This window comes from Scomber scombrus, chromosome 3, assembly GCF_963691925.1.
Source record: "Scomber scombrus chromosome 3, fScoSco1.1, whole genome shotgun sequence".
In the NCBI taxonomy this organism is placed as follows: domain Eukaryota; kingdom Metazoa; phylum Chordata; class Actinopteri; order Scombriformes; family Scombridae; genus Scomber; species Scomber scombrus.
The window spans coordinates 9,494,382-9,516,199 of record NC_084972.1 but is presented as its reverse complement, the minus strand read 5'-3'; the positions used below and the strand labels follow the sequence as shown (position 1 = coordinate 9,516,199).

Sequence of the window (21,818 nt, the reverse complement as noted above, 5' to 3'; positions counted from 1 at the left end):
AAAATAGTGGGAGTAAAAGTTTTACCCACGTGAAAAATTCTGAACAATGACTCCATTCCTTTTTTGTATCACCGATATTATTTTAAAACCCTCATGTCAATAATGCTCACTGACACACACGCACACAGCAATCTCACCAGTCCTTTCATTGCAGTGGGGCTGGCTTCTAGCTCAGGCAGTTCATTAAGAAACGATGTAGCCACAGCCTGCAGAGCTTCCTCTGGCCAGGCACTGAACCAGTCTATGGTACAACATGTTACCAGTGAGGGAAACTGCCTCAGCCTTGCTCGAAATACCTCACCAATAGGACTGCAAAGATGAAGAGGCCAGGTGTGGGCAGAAGGAGAGGGAGACAAAAAGGAGGAGAGGATATAAGAACCTAATCCAATTGCTTTTTTAGAGCATGCAAACAAAGCTTTGTACATTTACTACCTCATGCAGAGAACAGTGTGGATGTTGCTGCGGACTCTTCTAATGTAGGCAGCCATAAGATTGGGTTTAGTTGGCTGCTGGCCTAGGTCCAGCACCACTGGCTTCATGGCCATCAGGATGCGCTCCTGCTCATCCGACGCGTACAGGTTGGGGACATCCCCAGAGTTCAAAATGTTGTTGATATCTTCCAAGAATGACTCACTCTTAATCTGGGGGTTTCACACAAAATGTTGACTTGCACTCTGGAGAGTATAGAGTCATTATTCACAGATACTTAACAGCTGTATTTTTTACATTTTCTTTATGCTCTCAATCAGATTGACTTAATAATTGAAAAAATGTTACACACACAACACTTCAGCAGGTGGTAAAAGAGTGTTACTGTTCACCTGTGTGTCTACGAAGAGGAAGGTTATCTGCTGGTTCTGAAGACCAGCCTTCAGCATGATGCTTTTAATGTCTTCCCTCCACTCTGCTTGGCCATAGTTCTTAGCCAGCTCGATCTGGAAACAGTCATATTCTGACCTGAAGATGGACAAATGCATCTTGAGTATAAGGCCACAAGTTCATTATAGGGCATTAACATTTTAGAGCATAATTGGAGAAAAAAACCCTTCTGATTAATTGAATTTGAGTGTTCGGTTGCACAAGGTGTGGGACTCTCACATATATGAAGCCAGCTTAGTGAGTGACTGGCGCCCGCTGCCACCCACTCCAAGAAGCAGGGCATTGCCCAGAGGCTGGCGCAGGATACGGCTGATACGGCACACATGCTCAATGGCATCCATGAATAGCACCAGCTTCATCTTGGTTGTGCTGATCTGGTTGTAGTCGTCCATGTATTCCTCCATCACTTTTGCCAACTACACAATATAATAAAGAGATGAAAAAACTCATCACCTGGTTAACTGATAAGCAATAGAAAATAATTGATACTTCATTTGCAAAAACTAATAAACGCCATCCTTTAAAAATAATTGTGAGCTATTCTTAACATGTAACTGTGCATTGCAAGTTCATGTTTTTACATCAGAGAACGTTCTCAAACAAAAGCTCATAAATCCCTTCAGTGAATCAGTACACAGTATTCAGGTCAGGTGACGCAATATGGCAGCGATTATGTTCAGCTGGAGTACTGTAGTCTGGTTAGGATTTTCCAAGGTATGAATTTGTGAATGTATGATATTGTCCATTAATGGGCTGTTTTAAATGCAATTTTCAGCACTTTACCTACTTGTTTTATGTTAAAGAATGTTAAATATCACACTTAGAAGAAAACATGTTAATTACATTGCATGGTTTGATTCTGAAAATGAAATGTGGAGTTATCTGTGTTTGGGGGTTGTTTTTTTAATTTAACAAAAAAGTTACATTTTGGAAGTTACCTGTATTTTGTTGAGTTATTTTTTACGTAATCAAAACATCCAAACTGTAGTTTGATTGATATTACCTGAAATGCCCAATTAAAAAAACATGATTTATCAAAATTACTAAAGATGGAGATGGATGTTTTTGCAAATGAACTCTTAACATACTCCAGACACAGTTACAACACTGGTCATTGGTTGGCTCCATTCACCTTTTCCTTGTCTTCTATGAATGTGTAAATTTTGTTGTCAGCTCCAGGAATCATGAAATCTCCATACAAAATCGGCTGGTAGGGTACAACCTCTTCAAAACTGCAGTCGAACTCTTCAATGCATTCCTTCAGGAGCTTGTTGAACCAGTCCCTGTCCTCGGCACACACCAGGCGGTCCTGGAAAATCCGGCAGCTTTCGTGGTACCACAGCTGCAGCAGCTGGACTTTTTCCTAAAAACCACAAAAGTAATGCTACCTTTACACCGGGGATTTTGAAATGTACAAAAACACTTTCAACCTTTTCTCTGCAGTTCAAACATCTTCACACATGACTGTTCTAGGAATCCAAGAATATCTGTAGCACCCTGTGTCTGGCACTGTGGACCTGAGTCATACAGTACACTGTTTACACTGGACACTTCTAATGGCCTTTATATCGTATTGTAAGGTCATTCCACTGAGGCATACACTGTGAGTACTTACTGGATAAAGTGACTAAACCTGATTCCAGTATATTGGGGACTTTCCCACACTTTATTTCATACTAGTGATGTGATTATTTCTCATCAATGTAATTCTGACTGATCTGACTACCTCTATCATGCCAGCCTCAGCCATGAGGATGCCCTGGAAGACCTTGGACAGGTCTCTGAGGTTGAAGGTGTAATGGGACTTGGCTGGAGTTGGGAGGAGCTGGGAGGTAATGGTAGAGTAGACTCGAATAGTGGCGTCTACAAGAAGATCATTCAGCGGCTGGATTGCTGGCACAGGTCCTGATAAAAAAAACAGCAGCACAGAAAAGAAAAGTGATTATATTAAAATGTAAAAAAATCAAATGAAAATCTTTTTACTGTGTGATTTGGAGACCATTTTAGACAACTTTATCTTGTTTTGGTAAACATTTGTAGTTTTTATATGTGCTCTGTAAATAAAATGAGTAGTATTGACAAGCCCTTTGTTCTGTGTCTTTTTATATAAGTTTTACTAACTTATGCTGAGTACCTATTAAATGACATTTTATATGATTGCATTCTCTGTCTACTTCCTTTTTTCAGTGTCCCTTACTTACTGCCTGGTTCCTTTTTACTCATATTTCCATCTGAAAGAGAAAAAATATTATGATTAGTTTTATTTTTCTGCAGTGCAAATATTATCTATTCTACCCACCTGTCTCACCACTAAAATGCGGCCTTAAATCTGCAGCACAGACTCACCCATCCAATTGCCTAGAATTGTAGAGAAAATCTTTTTCTTGCTGGCGTCCTCCATTTCAGTGAAAGACAGAAAGTTGAAGTGACGTGTGAAGCGCTGGGTGATCGGGTTCCGACCTCCACCCGGGGGTCCCATGGCACAAGAAAAATTGATGTCCACTATATGCTTGAAAGTGCCTGTGGAGTAAGGACAGGAAAGAGAGCAACTCAATCATTTGGGTTAACATTATGGAAAATTTCACGCTGAATAAACAAAACACTAAAAAGTCAACAATTCATATATATATATATATATATTTATATATATTTATATATATTAAAGAAACAGCACATGAGAGTGAGGAAAATGAAACTTGAATGTTCTTACCTATCTGTTTCCTGTCATACCAACCACCATGGTCCATCCACTGCCGCAGCAGCTCAATAGGAGGCTGGGCACCGTAAGTCTCCAACATGGGCATGTTTAGATCATCAATAAAGAAGATGAAATACTTCCCAATTGGAGGTCCAAACACACCTTTTCGCCTGACCAAAATTGTGCATTACAAATGTATTGTTGTCTTGTAAATAATGTGTATTAGGATAGACAATGTGTGTAATAAAGCAGCATACCTTTTGTCAAGTTTACTGTCGATGTAATCTTGAGTCTGGTTGGCGGAAGTGCGGGCAGAGAACATGAGGAAGTGTGTGATGTATTCAGTGGACATGTTCCTGAGCAGCTTGTCTGACATGGTGAGGGTCTTTCCTGTGCCAGTGGGCCCAATACACAACACCTGGCTCACACACACACATGCACACACACAACATAAATATAGTCCAATGGTATCTTTTTTAAGAAATTAAAGAAATGTAAATGTAAAGCATACATAATTGGATCCTAATTAGGTGTTTTAGTTTATTTAGTAAGATTTTTACTAAAAGTTACCTTTTTATCTTGATGTGTCATTACATGTGTGAGGTTCAACTACAAAGTACTCACGGGTTTCTTGTTGGTCAAAAGCATATCCATCAGGAATGACATTCTCATTGTGTCAGCAGTTGGAATGATGATGTCAGAATAATTTGTCTCCGGGTTGATTACAACACTCTTTGCATCTTTCATCCAGCTCACCCACTGGACCTAGTGCACAGAGTGACTAAGATTAATGGGTCAACAGGCAAAAATCAATCTACAAGTTTTGGCTGCATTCCTGCAAGATTTGTGTGATTAAGCGTCATCTTTTTACTTTTCTGTCCTTGTCATCTTCGTCTTCATCCTCCAAGTGACTAATGCCAGCGTCATCAAGCCTGTAGTCGTATACCAGGCCCTCCTCTGGAAAACATAACTGAATCTGCATAAACAAATGCATGTATATTTATTTTAATGCGCCTCCGCCAAGAAACAATCTAGCTATCAATACACTTTATGTTAATTATTTGTTATTGAAATGCTAAATTAGAGATGCTAATGTAACCTTTTCCTCTGTCATCTTGTTTTTGAGCCAGGAACTGAAGCGCTTGCAGCTGGCTGCGTCTCCTGTGGCTCCTACACTCCACACCAGGGAGAAAAAGAACCAGGGCTCAATCAACTCATTCAGACGGTCCAATTTCCTTTTCGGTGGTGGCTTCTCACCCTAAAAGACAATGAAGGATTTGTGTGAGGAGCACAATCATCAACACTCTGTCTTGCACGATCCAAACAAGGAATACTAGGACTTTGTGTCAGATGGGGTTTTTAATCAGTTAAAAGACTGAAAATGTGAAAATGCTGAAGTGATGAAACACAGCACAAGAATCATCAACTGCTATATGTAGAAGCAACCCAAAAATCTCACTCATTAGTTTTCAATATCAAAACATCCTCTGTTAAGTGCCGTTCTCAGTGTTTTACCATATTTGGTTACGGTTATGATAATGATATATTATTTAAATAGAATGACAGTTTTGAAGATTACTCAAAACTTAATTTTTTTAACTACTTTGCACAGCTTCCACTAAACAATCTGTTAACAGTTTTCTTATTGCTTCAAACCATAGAAAACAAAGAAAAGCTGCATACAAACCTCTTTAAGGCTGAAAGGATTGAAGAAGCAGTCCATAAGTTTGAGCAGACTACAGGTAAGGTTGCTGTCAAGTGATGTAATGACCTCCTTTACTGATGTTCGCACAAATGTGATGGAGTCCTGTGTACAAATACAGAAAAATAAAATAAAACGCATCAAACATAATTCACCGCTTGTTTGTCTCAGTCATGTTGTGTCTCCTCTCACCTGCAGGAACCGGGCAAACAGGGAGTTGAGCTGCTCTGTGTACGGCTTCATAGTTTCAAGGACCTGCTTCAGCCAGCACTCTGTGAAGGAGACGAGGCCCAGAATACTAGGCTCCAGGTAGACCATACCACAGCGAGAAACTGTGGCTGGGGATGCCACAGCCAAGTCCTGCACCTCAAACATCATGGTCATCACCTGCAGAGGTAAAGACACAGCACAGCTAAATGCACATGATACAGGAGACGAGGAACAGACTGAAAAATCCAAGCCTGTGTGTGAAAACGTAACCTTACATCAGTGAGCTTGATGATTTCTCCCGAGCTAAGGCACAATTTTTTGTTGTCATCCAGCACAGTGTTCATGTTCTCAATCCACACAGCATCTACTGGTCCATCAAACATGTACCACTTTTTCTCCTGATCCATAACTGTTGTCCCTCCACGGATAAGAGATGAGAGGATACCATCTGTCCTACAAAGATGAATCAAAAGAAAAAGTGTGCGTGTGTGTGTATGTGTGTGTGTACACTATACATCTGTATTTTTGTTGTCATTTTTCTGTAGTTTGCATCGGAAAAAAGCATCACTTACCACTCGTGTGTGAGCAAGTCATACTCCCCATAGAGCTGTCCCATGGTGATAGACTTGGGGTTGAGCACATAGGTCTGAACTGTCTCATACACACCGCCACTCACGGAGGGCTGGCCCTTTAGAGCTGTTAGTGCTGCACCTAGTATTTCATAACACTAACACATGCAATAGTAATGCTTATATACAAGACACTACACTGATTATACTCTGTAAAAACTGCAAACAACATATTAACAAGTGAAAGACTCACCTTGGTTTTACCTGATCCAGAGATTCCCACTAACATCAGGCCATGTCTCACCACAGTAGTCTCATACAGCTGAATTAACTTATTAATATAGCCTGCAAATTACCACAATACCACAATATCAATTATCTACATGTCCTGAAAAAACTGGAAACAGCATATCTGAAATCATATTTTCTGGGTCTCCAGAAACACTAACCATCCACATCTTTGAGGTTCTTCTTGATGCAGACATTACGCATGGACTCTTCGAGGATGCCATAGTTGATTGGCTCCTGCTTTGTCTTTGGGAAAAGATCGGACACAATACCGTGGAAGAGCTTCAAGTCATCCTGTAAAAACTTTGGCACATTGACGTCTTGTATGGCTCGCAGACAGATCAGCTCCTAGGAGACAGCAAGATTTCAGAATAATAAAATGTTAATTTTGGAGGTGTTGTTTTTCAAATTCTATCTGTCGTTTTTTTTTTCATACCTTCTTTACATAATAAACAAAAGACACATATCTAACCTCATTCATGTCAGGATTTTCTCTCTTCAGGTTTCCAGCAGCTGAGATCACAGTTTTCACAGCTCTCATTCCAAAGTCATAATGATCCTTCATAAATAAAAGGAAAAATGTATATTTTAGTTTTTCTTGCATACATACGTATATCTGTTACCATTAAGTTAAGCCCTGTATTATTTTTACTCTCTATGTTTAAATCCGACTCACATGGCAGTTTTCATAATATAACATCCAGCTGCCAGTCAAATAGGTCTTAGTTTATTTTCTTGGTGCACAGATCTCCCCCGCGTTCATACCTGAGAGCTAAGCTGCTCAGAGGAGAGCTTGAAAGTGGTGGTGATCTTCTTGGAGAGAACTTTTGCATCACTGAAGCCAAATGAGTACAGAGAGATCTCAGCTATCATAGCATAGTCAGGCACCATCATTGCCACTGGACGAAACAAGGCCTGTAGGAGATACAATCTAATTTGTTGAACCTCAACTGCTTTTCATCAGTGTTATATGGTTGTTTAAAATGCTATTATCATTTCAAACCTTGAGATTGTCAGGCAGTTCTGTGCGACCAGCGTAACCAGGATTCATAGTGATGAATACAGCGCAAGAAGGGACAAGAGAGATCTCAGACCCCTCAAACACAAACCGCTCTGCCTAAAAACACAAAAACATAGACACAATTATTCTAGAGAAACATATGACTGCCTCATCATGTGTGCAATACAGTGGTGGAAAAAACAAATTCAATTCTTACTTTTTCTTAAAACTTGGAAACATAGTAAATTAAAGAAAAAGTTGATTTTAAATTTTATCTACAGTTAAATATCCCCACAGACATGTTTTAAGATATATGTAAAATACTTTGAATAATAATTTGTGTCTGATACACCTTTCCACAAAATCCTTGTGATGACATCTACTCCATCTCCCTCATTTAAAATTCAAGAATCTATAAATGTGCAAATATATTTTGTCTCAAAGGTTTTTCTACTGGACACAAAATGTCTCCTACATCACTGTAAAGTCTGTTCTCAGTTTTTGTGCACTGAAGGCTTCAAGTTTCCACATCACACTTACATAAGTTGAATATTTGACCAGAATTGGCTCTAAACTAGTTTTGATGTTGCAAATCCTGATGTAATGTTACCAGTTGTCTATACTGGTTAATATTCTAATTTATAACATGCAATTAATGCTTATTTTATGAGACTGTGATATATTTAGCATATAGTCAACCAATCAACAGCTGTAAAAAGTAAAAATATCTGATATTAACCTTTTTACTAATATCCAATATCCAATAACTTTCTTTAGCATTTTAGGTCAAAAGCAATATTTTTCAATTCATAACAATATTTATATATTTATAGCATTTATCGCCATGTGTGATGGTTGGTGCAGACATGTTGAAGATTTTGACTTATTAGTACTGGTGATTTTTAGATAACACCATACAGTGATGCTTTCAAGTGTAATTACTCCAGGAAAGAAAGTTTATTTGATTCAAATACATGAAACATTTTGTTCTTTCTTGAAATGTAATAAAGAAAATGGTATTTACACAAAATACGAATACAAACTGTACTTATGCACAGTACTTGTACAACAATAGGTACCAGTCTGTTAATTTCTAATCAAGCAGCATCTCACCCTTTCCATTTGGGCCTTTTGTATAGTGGTGATCTGTTGTGCCACCACAGACAGCACCTCCACGTCAATACGGTTAAACTCATCAAAGCAAGCCCAGGCACCGGAGCTGAAACATGGAAGACAAGAAATCCCACGTGAATTCGACGGATGATTTTTGATGTTTGACAGTGACACTGACATTCTATCACTTATTATATCTTACCTTGCCAACCCTTTGAGAAACTTGCCCATCGCAATGAAGTCCAGCTGATCAGAGCAGTTGAAAACCACTGTCTGAATGGCCAGAGCCTTTCCCAGGTCTTTAGTCGTTTCTGTCTTTCCTGTTCCAGCTGGACCTGCTGGAGCTCCTCCAAACTTCAGGTGCAGAGCTCCTGTCAGGGTCAGGTAGCATCTGTAAAGGCAAACAGTGTTGTATCGGAAAGAGTACACAGCATTTGGCAAGAAAAAAGGTGGACGACCTTAGAATTAACAGCTAAGTCTACCTGTCAGTGAGCGGGGTGATGACCAGACGTCCAGAGTTACCAAGGTACTCGTATCCATACAAGAACTCTGCATTCACTGCTCTGACGTATAAGTCATCTTTTGCCCAGTAATATCTACAAACAATCATGCACCCATAATATTTAATATAATGCATACAATATTATAAAGTGGCCTCAAAGGTCCACAGTGACAGAAGTAGACAGTGACAGAAAACAGAACAACCAAATGAACAGATAACCTGAGCTGGCTGATCCACTCAAAGTCATTGACGCTTGAGACTTCCTGCTCCACCAGTTTGGCTGCAACTTCTTTAGCATGGACTTCTATGACAATGAGAGCAGACAGCACAGCTCGCTGCATCTGAGATAGACCACCTCTCACCAGCTGCACCAAGTCACCAAGCTGCACAAACCAAAGGCAAAATGTTAAGAATGTGAATTTATATATACTGTGCAATGTGCAGTAAAAACATTTTTGTGATAAGTGATATTTAGTTTGAATATTGGCTGGTCTAATACAACTTCTACACCTGTGTCCGTAGTTGGGGATAAAGGCGGGTGGCCAAGTCTTGCTGTTCCAAAGCTTCAGACACCTCAGTAGTCCAGAAGACCTGACAGCCAGCTATCACCACTTGACCAGGCCACGATAACACCCACTCCGAACGAGGTTGCTGAGGGATCAAGAGGGTACGCGTAGATCTTACAAATTCTTAACAAATTAAAAATACATCAAGGTAAAATTGTACAAACAAGCTGCACAAGAGAAGAAAAACATCAATATGAAACTCAACGTTCGCAGACCTCGGAGTAGACTTTGAGTGAGCGGTCAATATTATCCCTCAATGTGGCCTTCATAGACTTCTCCACATCTCTGAGCCAGTTCTCCACGTTGCCAGTGGGCCACACTGGCAGGAACAAATTCACCTCCTCCCCTTCTCCAGAGTACATATGTGTGATTTGTAGATCTGACTGGAATTGAAGCTGAGAAGCAACAGGTGTGTCACTCATATGGTGTGCATATTATGTTTCCAATAGCCTATGTATAAAGCAATCGTAAGCCAAAACAAACCCGTGCAATGTTCTCGAAGCATTTGCGCAAGTGTGGTTGTACAGCAGTGGGATCTTTGGTCTGGGACAGAATCTCCAAAAGCTCATCATCTGACAGGAAGTAAAACCTACAAACAAATATTCACTGTACAGTGCATTATGCAGAGTGATTAACAGCGTTCAACAACTTTGCATGGCCACAAATCATCATCTACAGATCACTGACTATGCAGGAACAGATTTTTGTTTCTCTGGTCACTCAGTGTTCGTGAAGAAGTTATATCAAGTAAAAAGTGACATCAGTGTATACCTTGTACAGTAATGGTGTGTGAAATGAAAATACTGAAAAATATGTTAACACCATAAGAAATCAGTGCCAGGAGTGTGTCAGGACACTTTGACTGGGGCTTACCTGGGGAAGGAGGATCGCTTTGTCTCCAAGTACTCACTAAGACCCTTCTGGACCTGTTCCAACAGCACATTGCACTCTTTCAGTTTGTCCAGCAAACGAGCATCCGGACACAGCTCAATCACCTAGCAATGAACACAGAAAACACATATGAACAAGCATAAACACCAGCATTATTATAATGTATCTCTCATCAAGCTCTAAACCTCTTCCCTTTAATATGAAGTATCATGAAAGCTCCGACCTTTCGGTTATTAAAGGCATTTTTCATGACTCTCTTCCATGTCTGCTCCATTTGCTGGTATCTTTTTCCTTCCACAGGCAGTTGCTGGTTGATATCATCAGAGCTAAAGATGGGCTCCAGGTAGAGCCAGGAGCGTTGGCACGTCAGCCACTCCTCAAGCACATCCTGCAAGCACCAGAAGAGGGCAGTAGTACAACATAAGACACAGTAAGATGATGCTTACGCTAAACACACCTTGAATATGTATGTTTGTGTGTGTGTGTGTGTGTGTGTGTGTGTGTGTGTGTGTGTGTGTGTGTGTGTGTGTGTGTGTGTGTGTGTGTGTGTGTGTGTGTTTATGGGTGTGTGTACTTGAGTCATTCTGAGCTTGCTCTCCCAGGTGTTGATGCGTTCCTCAAATGCCTTCTTGAATGGTGAGAATGACATGCTCTGTGTCATGACAATGTGGTCATCCAGCAATTGGGACGCTTCATCTGGGCTTTTCAGGATGTAGGTGCCTGTTTCTTTGTAGGGCAGCACATCAAAGACTACTGTCGACCACTCTTGTTCCATCTTTTCCAGGGCCTGGGTGAGGAGGTGTGAAAAAACAGTAGAAGCCACAGTAGAAGACACCAGTTATTAGAGATATTCACACATTGACCTTGTCAATCAGCAAGAAAGGTGAGGAGAGTTTGTTTGAACTAAAAAACAAAGTCAATACGACCCCTGTCAAGTGCTTCTACTGTAGAAATTGCATGTTGACTATATTATTATAATATATTAAAAAAGGAAATCCTATTCAACACACTCCATCCATCGTAAAACAACAAAACACTCACAACATTGCATTAAGAGTCTGACTCCTGTTCAGTTATACCTGTTCAATGGTGTACTCTTTCCCAGCCACCTCAGCCACATGAGCTATATCATCCACATGGTTCTGTAGTCCAAGCTCCAGGCAGCGGGAGAAGGTCAGGTTGGCTTTGGGTTTGACTTTCATCTGAATGCGTTCTGAAAGTATCTCCCAGTGGCGGTTCCTCATCCCCGGGTTCCTCAGGCCCTGAATCAGAGGGATGTACGGACGGAAGTCCTCAATCTTGCTGCGGATTAAAGTTGCCACCATCTGGCAGTCTGGTGTCATTTCAGACAAAGAGAGAGGCCAAGAAAAAATACATGAGACACATTGACAATCACACATACCTTTGTCAAGTTTGAATTGTGATAGATGTGTCACCCACCAGGAATGTCCTTGAACTGTTTGATGCATTTGTGCATGGTCTTGAGGGCATCTGTGACATTGTGCTCAAGCTGCTCAGGGTCGATTGAGGACAGCGGGTCATTGAGCCAGCTCTCATGCCAACGGAGCCAATCATAAGTGGTGGACCATAGGTCTTTATAAGGCTGGAAATCCTTTATCAGCTTCTGCAGACGATCATACTGTAATACAATTTTACATTTCACTGTTAGAAAAAACCTGACAAATGCATATTCTTTACCAGTTTGTTAGATTGTAATATGGTGGCTGTAATGACAAAATGTATCAGGGTCAGTGACAAATAAGGTTTGGCAAGATGAGAAATTCAAAAATGTCTTAAAAAATAGTTTGAAAAGGATGCATCAGGTTTATTAATATCTATATTTTGTGTTTTTGTTGGTTTTATGTCATTTGAAATTACATTTGCACCATTTATTTGAACCAAAAGTAAGACTGAGTGCTCCTGAAAGTGTCCCATGGCGTAACCACAAAGAATGATAAATATTAAATATTTGAATGACCAACAGTTTTATTATTTAAGTGCATTTATAAAAGAATTTCTTCATTTTAAAACATCAAATGAAAAGGAAAAAAATTGGAGTATTCCTTCAATTAAATTTTAATGCGCTTTGTCAATATTGAGCAGGACATATCCTAAAAACAAACATTTTTTCTAAATAAGTTGGGGCCAAAGAAAATGTGTTAAAAAACATTTTGTTGCGTTGCCAAAGTGGATTACATTTATTCCACATTGTAGTTCATGTTTATTTTCCTGTAAATAATCAGATTTTTATGAAAAAATACTGTAATTTCATTTATTAAATTAACTCATTCCTTCAACTGTAAATTATGTGCTTAAAAAAACCCATTTTACAACAACAATCATGGTAACTTCATCTTAAAATGTAACTCATGTGTTGTATCATAGAGAAAAGAAAGAAATGATGTAACAAAGACAACTCATAAGTTAACTCATAACTTGATTGATAGATATTTAATCTGACAATAAGAATTTTAGATACTGTATCTTTAAAAGATGTGTTTGGGCAGAGAGAGAGAGAGAGAGAGAGAGAGAGAGAGAGAGAGAGAGAGAGAGAGAGAGAGAGAGAGAGAGAGAGAGAGAGAGAGAGAGAGAGAGAGAGAGAGAGAGAGAGAGAGAGGGAGAAAGGGGGGAACTGATTCCAGTCCTCCATCATGAGTTCAGAGGTTCTGACTCAGAGTTGATGTTATTATATTATATAAGAAGTCAGGTGGTTTAGGCCTGGTGAAGACATTCTTCCCACTCAGCTGTTTTCATGGAGAAATTTAATGTTATTGTTTTAATTTTGTTTATATTAGTAAATAGCAGAAGTGTGAATAATTATATTTCACAGATGTTATGTTTGAGTAACTTATCTCATTTAAATGAATTTTTGGATTTCGGGTATTTTAAAGCTACTGTACACGTTCAAAACTATGTTTTTTATTATCCATCTTTAATTAGCATAATAAACTATTGATATCTAACATAAATAGTATCCTAAACTACTGTTATTTGACAAAACATAAATGCTTTTAATAGGACTCAAATGATGTATACAATTTTGACATTTCATTTTAAAATCAAATTTGACACTTGTGTACGCACATGACTTTGGTCTCAATATTTGAAATGTAATTCCTAAAGTAAATATTCATTTTAATGAATTCTTATGAATTAACAATGTTTTTTTAGTGTTACACCGTGGGACATGTAAACCGAGCAAACCTGACTAAGTGCAAAAAACGTCAGTTTATGAGTAATTGTTAAGAGCTTCTAATCTTGTCGAGCAGCAGTTGTGATCATCAGGGGTCCTTATCTGTAAAACCACTTCCTGTTATATGGCCTTCCTCACAATTTTAATAAAAATAGCCTCTTAAATGGTGGTTACACTTTGAGACACTTCATGTGGTTCACGTGACTTGACACGATTCACCAAATTATACTTAATATTTAGAACAGTTGTATTCCATTAACCTTTACTTATTATGAAAGAGTGACAATGTAATATGTCAGACTAGTTGATGTTTTATTGAGAATTTGAGGGGTTTTAAGCAAGTGTAATTTTTTTCCTTCAAGTTTTGATGGTTACACCATTGGGACATTTTTGCCATAATCCTCTAATATAGTGACTGAAAATGGATTAAAAGCAGAAATGTTATACTTGGTCCACAAGAAAATAACGTGTGCAACATATTCATGCATTTCATTCAAATTTTATCCCTTTTAAATTTGACTAAACCACAGGGACAAAAAAATAGCGTCATGTCATTGACCCATCAATAGATCATTTTGCTTGATGAATTCTTACATTTACACACTTACATTTGTGACAGGAAGACCAAACAGACGTTCTCTGATGTTGTAGGTTTGAGCCATAGTCTGACACTCCTTCAGCTGCTTGCTTGTACGCCTGATCTCATTGGCCATCTCAGAGGCATGACTAATGTCTGCATGACTCGCAAACCCAGCAACCAACATCTATGAACATAGATGAGGTGATTTAGAACAACTTACTTTTCTCTCTGAATAGTGAGTTTCTAATATGAAAATGATAATAGATTTGAATAGAAATATTAATGTAGAGTTGATACTATGATAAATGTTTACTTAACAAAAAAACAGAAAAAATAGTAGGCTAAGCTTACCTGTAGGGAGTCGAGGTGCTCCTCAAAGTTGTTCTGGTCGACTAACTGGATCTTGTGGAAGCGCCCCTCATCCTCCACATGCTGGATGGCTACTTCTTCTATCTGGCTGGTTATCCTTTGAGGATACCCGATAGCTGTCCACCTGCGCAGATAAGTTACTATAGTACCACTAGAATATCACTAAGTATCACTAGAATAATTCCTCAGTTCCCTGTGGCCCTCTGACCACCACGGACCCATTAAATCACTGTCAATCCCATATGTGAACATAAATCTAATTTTCAAAAAAAAAAAAAAGAATTTACACTTACTTTTTATTAACATCCTCGTCTGAAAGACAGTAGCAGAATTCGTCTATTACATCATATTCTGACAGGGTCTTGCCGATAAGTTCCTGTTATGGACAGATTGAAAAATAAATATATTTATAGACAAAGTAACCTTTCATATAACAAATAACATAGATAGCTGATTCATCCCTTCAATCTGCACCTTGTAACTCTTTAGCTGTTCTGGGACTTGTTTCATCCACTCCCTCTTTTCAGTCAGTTCCTCAATGTTGTTGGGCTTCTCACGTAGCTTTCTGCTCATGATGTTACACTCTTCAGATGCCTAGACAAACACACAGGAAAAAAACAAATGTACGTCCTGTGTATATAAAATAATCAAACCATTTCAATGCAAAATACTTTAACACTATATCATTAAGGCCTCTAAACAAATGACGTACATCATCAACCTGCTTGCGCAGCTTCCGAGCAAAGTGGTCCAGCAAAGCATTGGCCAAAGCCTTTCTCTTGTTAGTGAGAGCCTGACGTACAGACTCAACACGAACAATAAATGGACCAAGGACAATTGAGGATGGCAACGACTGTTCAAGACTTTCCTTTTCCTTTAGATGCTGTTCCACCTCTTTCTTAAGTTCCTGGGAATTCCGTTCTGCCTGTGTGTGAGAGCTGGGAGAGAAAATAGAGGCCTAAGAGAAGATTGAAGTCATTCAGCAGAAAACATCAAAGTCTGAGAGGATGATAAATCTGATTGACCCATGTCTTGCTGTTATAATCTAACCACAAACTTACCTGAGAAGAGTTTCTATGTCCGAATTGTGTAGCTCTAAGTGTTTGGTATATTCAGCAGCGTAAGCCTTTAGAGGTATGGTAGCTTTATTTAGAGCCATGCGGATATTTTCTCTCAACTCAGTTACTTCTGGCTCCCACAAATTCACTGACTCGAGCATAGGATCATCGCCGATGAACAATTTCTGCATCACAAACTGGCATGAAGAAGAGAGGGAACAGTTAAATCCTCAGCATCACTGTCACCAACCTTATACTTATCATTATACCTATCCGTGAATAGATGAGTCTGAACAAGATTTATTTTTTTTTGCTCTGTGATTCAGGGGGATAGCAGATTTCATTTTACCTTATAGAGTTCTGGTACATTGTATGTGCCCACAATGCCCTTATCGAACAGCATAATGATAGATGTCTCAAAATTCTCCAGGGGAGTGCTGTAATGAACGCCAGTCTGATCCAGAATCAAGTCAACCTGGAACACAGGGTTCTTCTTTGGCCTAAATATAAACAATAGGCTGATATTACCAACACAATGCTGTATTGTAAATAATAGCTTAAGTGAAAATTACTATGAAACACATCAAAATAAATACTTATGTATAGCTGACTTCAAGGTATATTTAGAGAATGAGGGAATATAAGGAAGGGTACAGTATATGTAATGTTAGGGCAAATGTATGTTATCCTACTTGTAGGGGCTATTGACGAGGTCGTTCCCCCAGACCAGGTCCTGAGGACAAGTCAGCACACTGTGACAGGCGTCCAACAGCAGCTGAGTCAGGCTGATCAGCGAGTCCTGCACAAGGAAGCGCAAGGTGTCCTGCAGTTTGTAGCGCATCATAGCCATCAGCCTGTACATCTTGGATATCTTGTACATCTCCCAGGAAGTCTCATCGACGTTGTACAAGCCTCGCATGTGGGTTCCTACGTTGGAACGGATGATGTTGCACAGAGTGACCATCCATGGCTCCCGAAGAAACAGGCTTATCTGGAGAAGGATGAAGTGATTCACTGCCTTATTAATGACAAACTTGTGTGTATTTTATGTCTGCAAAGTTTGTTTCTATAGTAAGTCATGCTTAACATCAGCCACAAAATGTATCCACTGTTTAAATGTAACCCTACAAACAAGCTGCAGTTACCCTGACAACTCGTTGTTTTAGGAATAGCACAGTCCATATTAAATGTGGCTATGGTATGTGAGTGATTACTAGAGAATTAAACTATGCAAAGAAAAAAGCTATTTTTCTTAATCCAATTTTAGCGGTAAAACGCTCCTCAATCATACAATACCTGAGTATACGTTTGAGACTGGATGACTTCAAAGTCTTCCAGTCGCAGTGGTTTGATCGACGTGATGTTGAAGAGTCTCATGGCTGCTACTTTGTTGCACTCAGACCTTATTTCAGATAATATACAGATCACTTCTGACCTTGATAGCAGGGAACAGGTGACAAATGCAGACCTGTTCTTCTCAAAGTCAAAGTGAGGAACTGGAATACAACCTGTACAAAGGCAAAACAAAGCAGTGTCCAGTGTTTATATTCTAAAGGTGAATGTCAGGGATTAGTTGGTGATTTCCTTAATCCTAACCCCACTGATTCAAACAAACGTATCCAAGGCAAAGTGTCTCACCTTCTTGCGGCACATGCTCAGGATCTTTCTGTGGCAGAGTGACATGTAAAAACTCCTCCCGATGGCTCATCACTACTTTGTCCAGGTTGATGCGGTTCATAGTTCGGTCATATTCCAGTTTTACCTCCTTCTCCAGGTTGCCTATACACTTCTCCAGCCTGCATACATAATATCCCCCATATTCACCCTTCATTAATTATAGAGCATTGCAATTCATGGGGTTATATTGTAAAAGAAAAAAAAAAAAAGACTGAATAAGGAGACAATTTACAACAACATTTAAAGTTGACATTGCTCACATTTTCAATCTGAGGCCAGGGGCTGAAAGGGTACGGCTTTTCATTTGCTGGAAACTGTGGGCATTGAGAGATGGTGTTCCCCTCCAGATGGGCATGCAGTCTGCAGTTAGGTGGTAGAGGAGAAGGGCCTCTGTGTTCTCCCTGCAGCGCAGAGCAAACTGGATCCGCTGGACAAAGACACGTGGATCCTCAGCTGCGAATAACAATCTGATCCTGGGTACCCAATACTTACTGCCTATTAACAGAGTGTTTCCTCCTGTGTAAGAGAAGCAGAAAGCATACATACATGCTCAATATGACAAACAGAGGGACAGCAGAGACAGAGTCAAGACAGTACAGTATCATCATAGTGCAAAAACATAAAAACTCACCAGGAGGTTTATCCGTTTTGTGTTCTTCGTCAAGAATAGGATTTCCTTCATCATCTGTCAGTCCACTGCATATGTGAACCTTCTCTACCAGGTACTGGCATTTCTCATTACTATAGTCAAGAATGCCAACTAAATGCCAGCTGTACTGTAGAGAGGGGGTTTTAGGATCCTCTTCTAAAGAGAGAGACAAGAGAATCAATCAAAGCAGGAAAATAATTTCTATCCCTGTTTACATGTTATATTTCAGAAAACATTTTACCAGATGGTATCTCATCATCTGTAGGCAGCAGGGCTTTCGCAGGAATAGGTTTCCGATCAGGAGCTGCATCACCATTTCCCAGGGCGAGCCAGTCCTCTGGAGTACGGCAGTCATACTCCTCGTTGTCAAATATCTTAGGGAGAAACAAATCAAAGATAAGTTTGGGTGTACAATAAAATATGGGATGTATGATTAATTGTCAATTAATCATTTATTCAATTCCGGTATTTTAATTGTAAAGATTTTCTGCTTTTTTTGTCTACGTGATGGTAAACAGAATGTCTTACACAACAAGCAATTTAAAGATGTTACCTACAGCTTTAGGAAATTGTGATGGCTACTTTATTCTGACATTTTATACAACAAACAATTAATTGATCAATCCAGAAAATAATCCACCTTAATTGATTATGAAAATAATTGTTGGATGCAGCCCTTGTAATCTGGAACCAAAATGCTAAAAAAAATACTGCAGCAGTAACAGACTCACCTCCAGTGGGAGGTAGGGTGACACAGGATTGTCTGGTGTGGTCACATCCTCATCACGACTGCCCCGATGTCTTGGCATTAGCAGATTAGAGTCTATGCCCTTTTCTTCCATGAGCTGTAAAAAGTCAAGCTTCAAGTATTCCCGTCGACGTCTGTTGGAAAAGACACAAAATAAAACAGTGTAATTATAAGTCATGGGACACCAGGAAATGCAAGCAGCTGCACAGCACTAAATAATAAGTCCTCCTCAGTCACACACACAAACAGTAAATACCTCTCTATCTCTAACTTGCGAGGGATCTTTCCAGTAATGGTTTTGTAGGGCATCTGGACCTTGGGTTTATCTCCACCATGGCAGAAGTAAGAAGTTAGTAATTGCTCTGAGATGGGTCCATAGTTATCCTTTGGAGCAAGCTGGTCTGTTTGAATCTTGAAGGTAGAAACTACAGAAAAAGTGCAGAAGGACAAAGCTTTTACACGCAGCATACAGTACAAGTCAAAAGTTTGGACACAACTTCCCATTCTCTTCAAAGAGGAAGTGTGTCCAAATTTTTGACAGGTACTGTATAAAATACTGTATTTTAGAGAAGCATATGATGTTGCACAACACTTGATTTTAACAGCCTGCTTGCCAAAAATTGGTATGTAATAGAGTATCTCACCTTTTGATGTGTTGAAACCACTAAACTCACGAATGGATTGACCCTGTGACTTCAGCCGGGTTCCAGGTCCCTCTGTACGAGACTAATCAACAAAGATTTACACTTAGTTTTGGATCAAAGCGTAACAGCAGCTCAGTTTTTGCATGGACTTCACAACAAAATGTCAGGTCTGAATTTGAACAGTCAGATGTACGAGTTTACAGTATGTGCTTTTACCTGGAACCTTGAAGCGGTGATGATATCTGAGTAGAGGCCCCTCTGTTCATTCACACAGCATTTCCTCATTGGAGGGAGTTTGTGTCTCTGACTTGCAGCGAGAGGCTTGTGGTCTGGAGGTTTGCTGGGGGGATGAGGCACCAGAACCCCAAAACCAGGCAAAAATGTGCCTTCCATCACCTAGCTGAATAGAATAACTGATATATGAACAAAGACGCATTTCAATTTTTCATCCCTTATACCAAAGACATATATAAACATTATAAGCTATTGATTTAGCTTTACAGGTTAAATTTGAATGAAAAATTCAACTGCACATAATGTTGCTGCCATGGGGTGAATTAATCTGTATATTCTTTTGGCGATCAACTTTTAAAAAAAAAAAAAAAAAAAAAAAAGTGTCACATGACAATCATTGCACACGACATACTATAGACAAGAATTATTACACATACAAACAGCATTTAGCAACAACTATATACATACACACAGAGACACTAGATAATGTGTGTGTAGGTCTTCTTACATTTGAAAATGACACATTATGTCTGTGAAAGAAAGTGTAGGTTCAAAGGAGTGAGGATATCACAGACCTTTGTGAATTACAGCTAATGATCTTTCTATGAGTGTAATATTCTTAATATGATTTAGCCATTCTTTTGTCAATACAGGCTCAGGGGAGAACCACAAGTGTTTTATGGTCATCTTGGTAGAGATGGACTGATAACAATATTGGATATCTGTCTGATACTGTGACTAAGGGCTGATTTGGTATCAGATACAATTACTTTAGTAAATAATAATTCAGTAAATTGCAAATATGATTTTCCCAATGGCTTATCTGGTATTATCACTGAGGGTGGATGACTGGTCATCGTTGCATTAAAATAAAGTGATCCATTAAGAAATTGGGGTTTTTCCAGGATATTTTCAAGACACTAGCCACCTTAGACCAGAGGTTAGATATAGAAGAGCATTCCCAGAACATATGAAGGTACAGATAGGTACAACATTATTCTGGCTACATTTAGTACAGTCTGTACTTACTGTGAATAAAATACAGTTTGTTTGTTTTGTTTTGTTTTGTTTGTTTAGAAAGTTTTCATTTTTGCTCTAGTTTTCATTCATTGTTCGTATAAGTAATCGTTAGTGACAAAGGTAACATCAGTTTGAACCCACCGCTGTTGCCATGTTACGACTGCCAAATGACCACTATCAAGTGTACCAGCCAGAAGACTATCGCCTTTTCTATGCAATAACGTCAAATAAGCTAGCCGGGGTTTATGTCGAAGTCTGTTTCCTCTAACCTTAAACTACACACAACCTTATTTTAACATCTACTTGCTATTCCTGCTACGCCTAACTATAACCATAACCTAAGTACTAACCCCAACCGCAGAGGTGGTGCTACGAAAAACACAATTTTGACACAATATCACTTGACTGAAGGAACCCCTTGAAACTAAAAAGTATGAAAACTAAAAAGTGACCACCAACACCTTAGACATACCTTATTTCCCCTATTTTAGATACTGTTGCAAGTTGTTACGCGCCTTTTAAGTGTCCCGTGCGTGCACTGCTAAAACTTCTGAAATCTCAGTTTGCAAGCGTTGGCTAACTTGGCAACGGTTGTCATGGAGACGAAGATGTGTTGCTCTTCCGCCGACAGGGAGGGCCACATGACTGTCACTTTCTAATGGACTGAAGGAGGTAACGCGTCTCCTACAGAAAGAGCTTTTAAACATTTAACACACCTAGTAAACACGACATTTTTGGCACAATGAGACAACAATAAAAATAGAAAAAAACAAGAAGGGGAAAAGGAGTGCTTTATGCTGTTTTAATGTTAGGCCTTACTTCTACTCAGAGGGAACTATTTTACTCTTTTTCCTGCATAGTCTGCATTTATTTGACAGCTGTATGATCCTGCAGATGCAGGTTCAGGTTTTAACATGGTCAGTTGTAGTGATGTACAACTTAACACATAATATTATGTTAATACTAGCCTCAACTTCAGCAGCTACAACATGATCATTCTGCTCTATTAATTATCATTAGTAATGGCCTGATTCACAATATATAATCAAATGTTACATCTATGAGGACGCCTTTTTGCTGAATTAATGAGTACTTCCAATTCCTGCTTAAAGACTTTGACCTGTAAGAATATTTTTCAAGCAGTTGTATTGTATTAAGTATTAAGACAATTTCTCAGTCTTTATTTTCAACAGCTGAAGTGGGTAAAAGCAGTTTGTATGTTCAAACC

At 39.1% G+C, this 21,818-nt stretch overlaps 1 protein-coding gene across 1 annotated transcript in view; it reads right to left on the bottom strand.

Annotated features, from left to right (window-relative positions):
* Positions 1–19,729, bottom strand: part of dnah1 (dynein, axonemal, heavy chain 1) — a 33,822-nt gene extending 14,093 nt beyond the window's left edge. Inside the window, 51 exon segments of the mRNA XM_062416524.1 lie at positions 138–309; positions 433–641; positions 822–957; positions 1,099–1,295; positions 2,012–2,242; positions 2,606–2,784; positions 3,081–3,110; positions 3,226–3,399; positions 3,590–3,747; positions 3,835–3,995; positions 4,202–4,342; positions 4,449–4,553; positions 4,677–4,835; positions 5,265–5,384; positions 5,472–5,666; positions 5,765–5,942; positions 6,062–6,216; positions 6,312–6,403; positions 6,508–6,694; positions 6,819–6,905; positions 7,112–7,261; positions 7,350–7,463; positions 8,460–8,565; positions 8,662–8,850; positions 8,942–9,055; positions 9,181–9,344; positions 9,472–9,612; positions 9,692–9,922; positions 10,011–10,116; positions 10,401–10,522; positions 10,642–10,806; positions 10,993–11,205; positions 11,498–11,751; positions 11,859–12,057; positions 14,220–14,375; positions 14,543–14,684; positions 14,854–14,936; positions 15,035–15,154; positions 15,273–15,498; positions 15,622–15,815; positions 15,968–16,118; positions 16,311–16,609; positions 16,915–17,126; positions 17,257–17,414; positions 17,556–17,811; positions 17,927–18,097; positions 18,186–18,318; positions 18,676–18,826; positions 18,949–19,117; positions 19,337–19,418; positions 19,553–19,729. Coding sequence (XP_062272508.1) covers positions 138–309; positions 433–641; positions 822–957; positions 1,099–1,295; positions 2,012–2,242; positions 2,606–2,784; positions 3,081–3,110; positions 3,226–3,399; positions 3,590–3,747; positions 3,835–3,995; positions 4,202–4,342; positions 4,449–4,553; positions 4,677–4,835; positions 5,265–5,384; positions 5,472–5,666; positions 5,765–5,942; positions 6,062–6,216; positions 6,312–6,403; positions 6,508–6,694; positions 6,819–6,905; positions 7,112–7,261; positions 7,350–7,463; positions 8,460–8,565; positions 8,662–8,850; positions 8,942–9,055; positions 9,181–9,344; positions 9,472–9,612; positions 9,692–9,922; positions 10,011–10,116; positions 10,401–10,522; positions 10,642–10,806; positions 10,993–11,205; positions 11,498–11,751; positions 11,859–12,057; positions 14,220–14,375; positions 14,543–14,684; positions 14,854–14,936; positions 15,035–15,154; positions 15,273–15,498; positions 15,622–15,815; positions 15,968–16,118; positions 16,311–16,609; positions 16,915–17,126; positions 17,257–17,414; positions 17,556–17,811; positions 17,927–18,097; positions 18,186–18,318; positions 18,676–18,826; positions 18,949–19,117; positions 19,337–19,418; positions 19,553–19,729 — 8,214 coding nt within the window.
* Between the last annotated feature and the right edge of the window lie 2,089 nt (positions 19,730–21,818).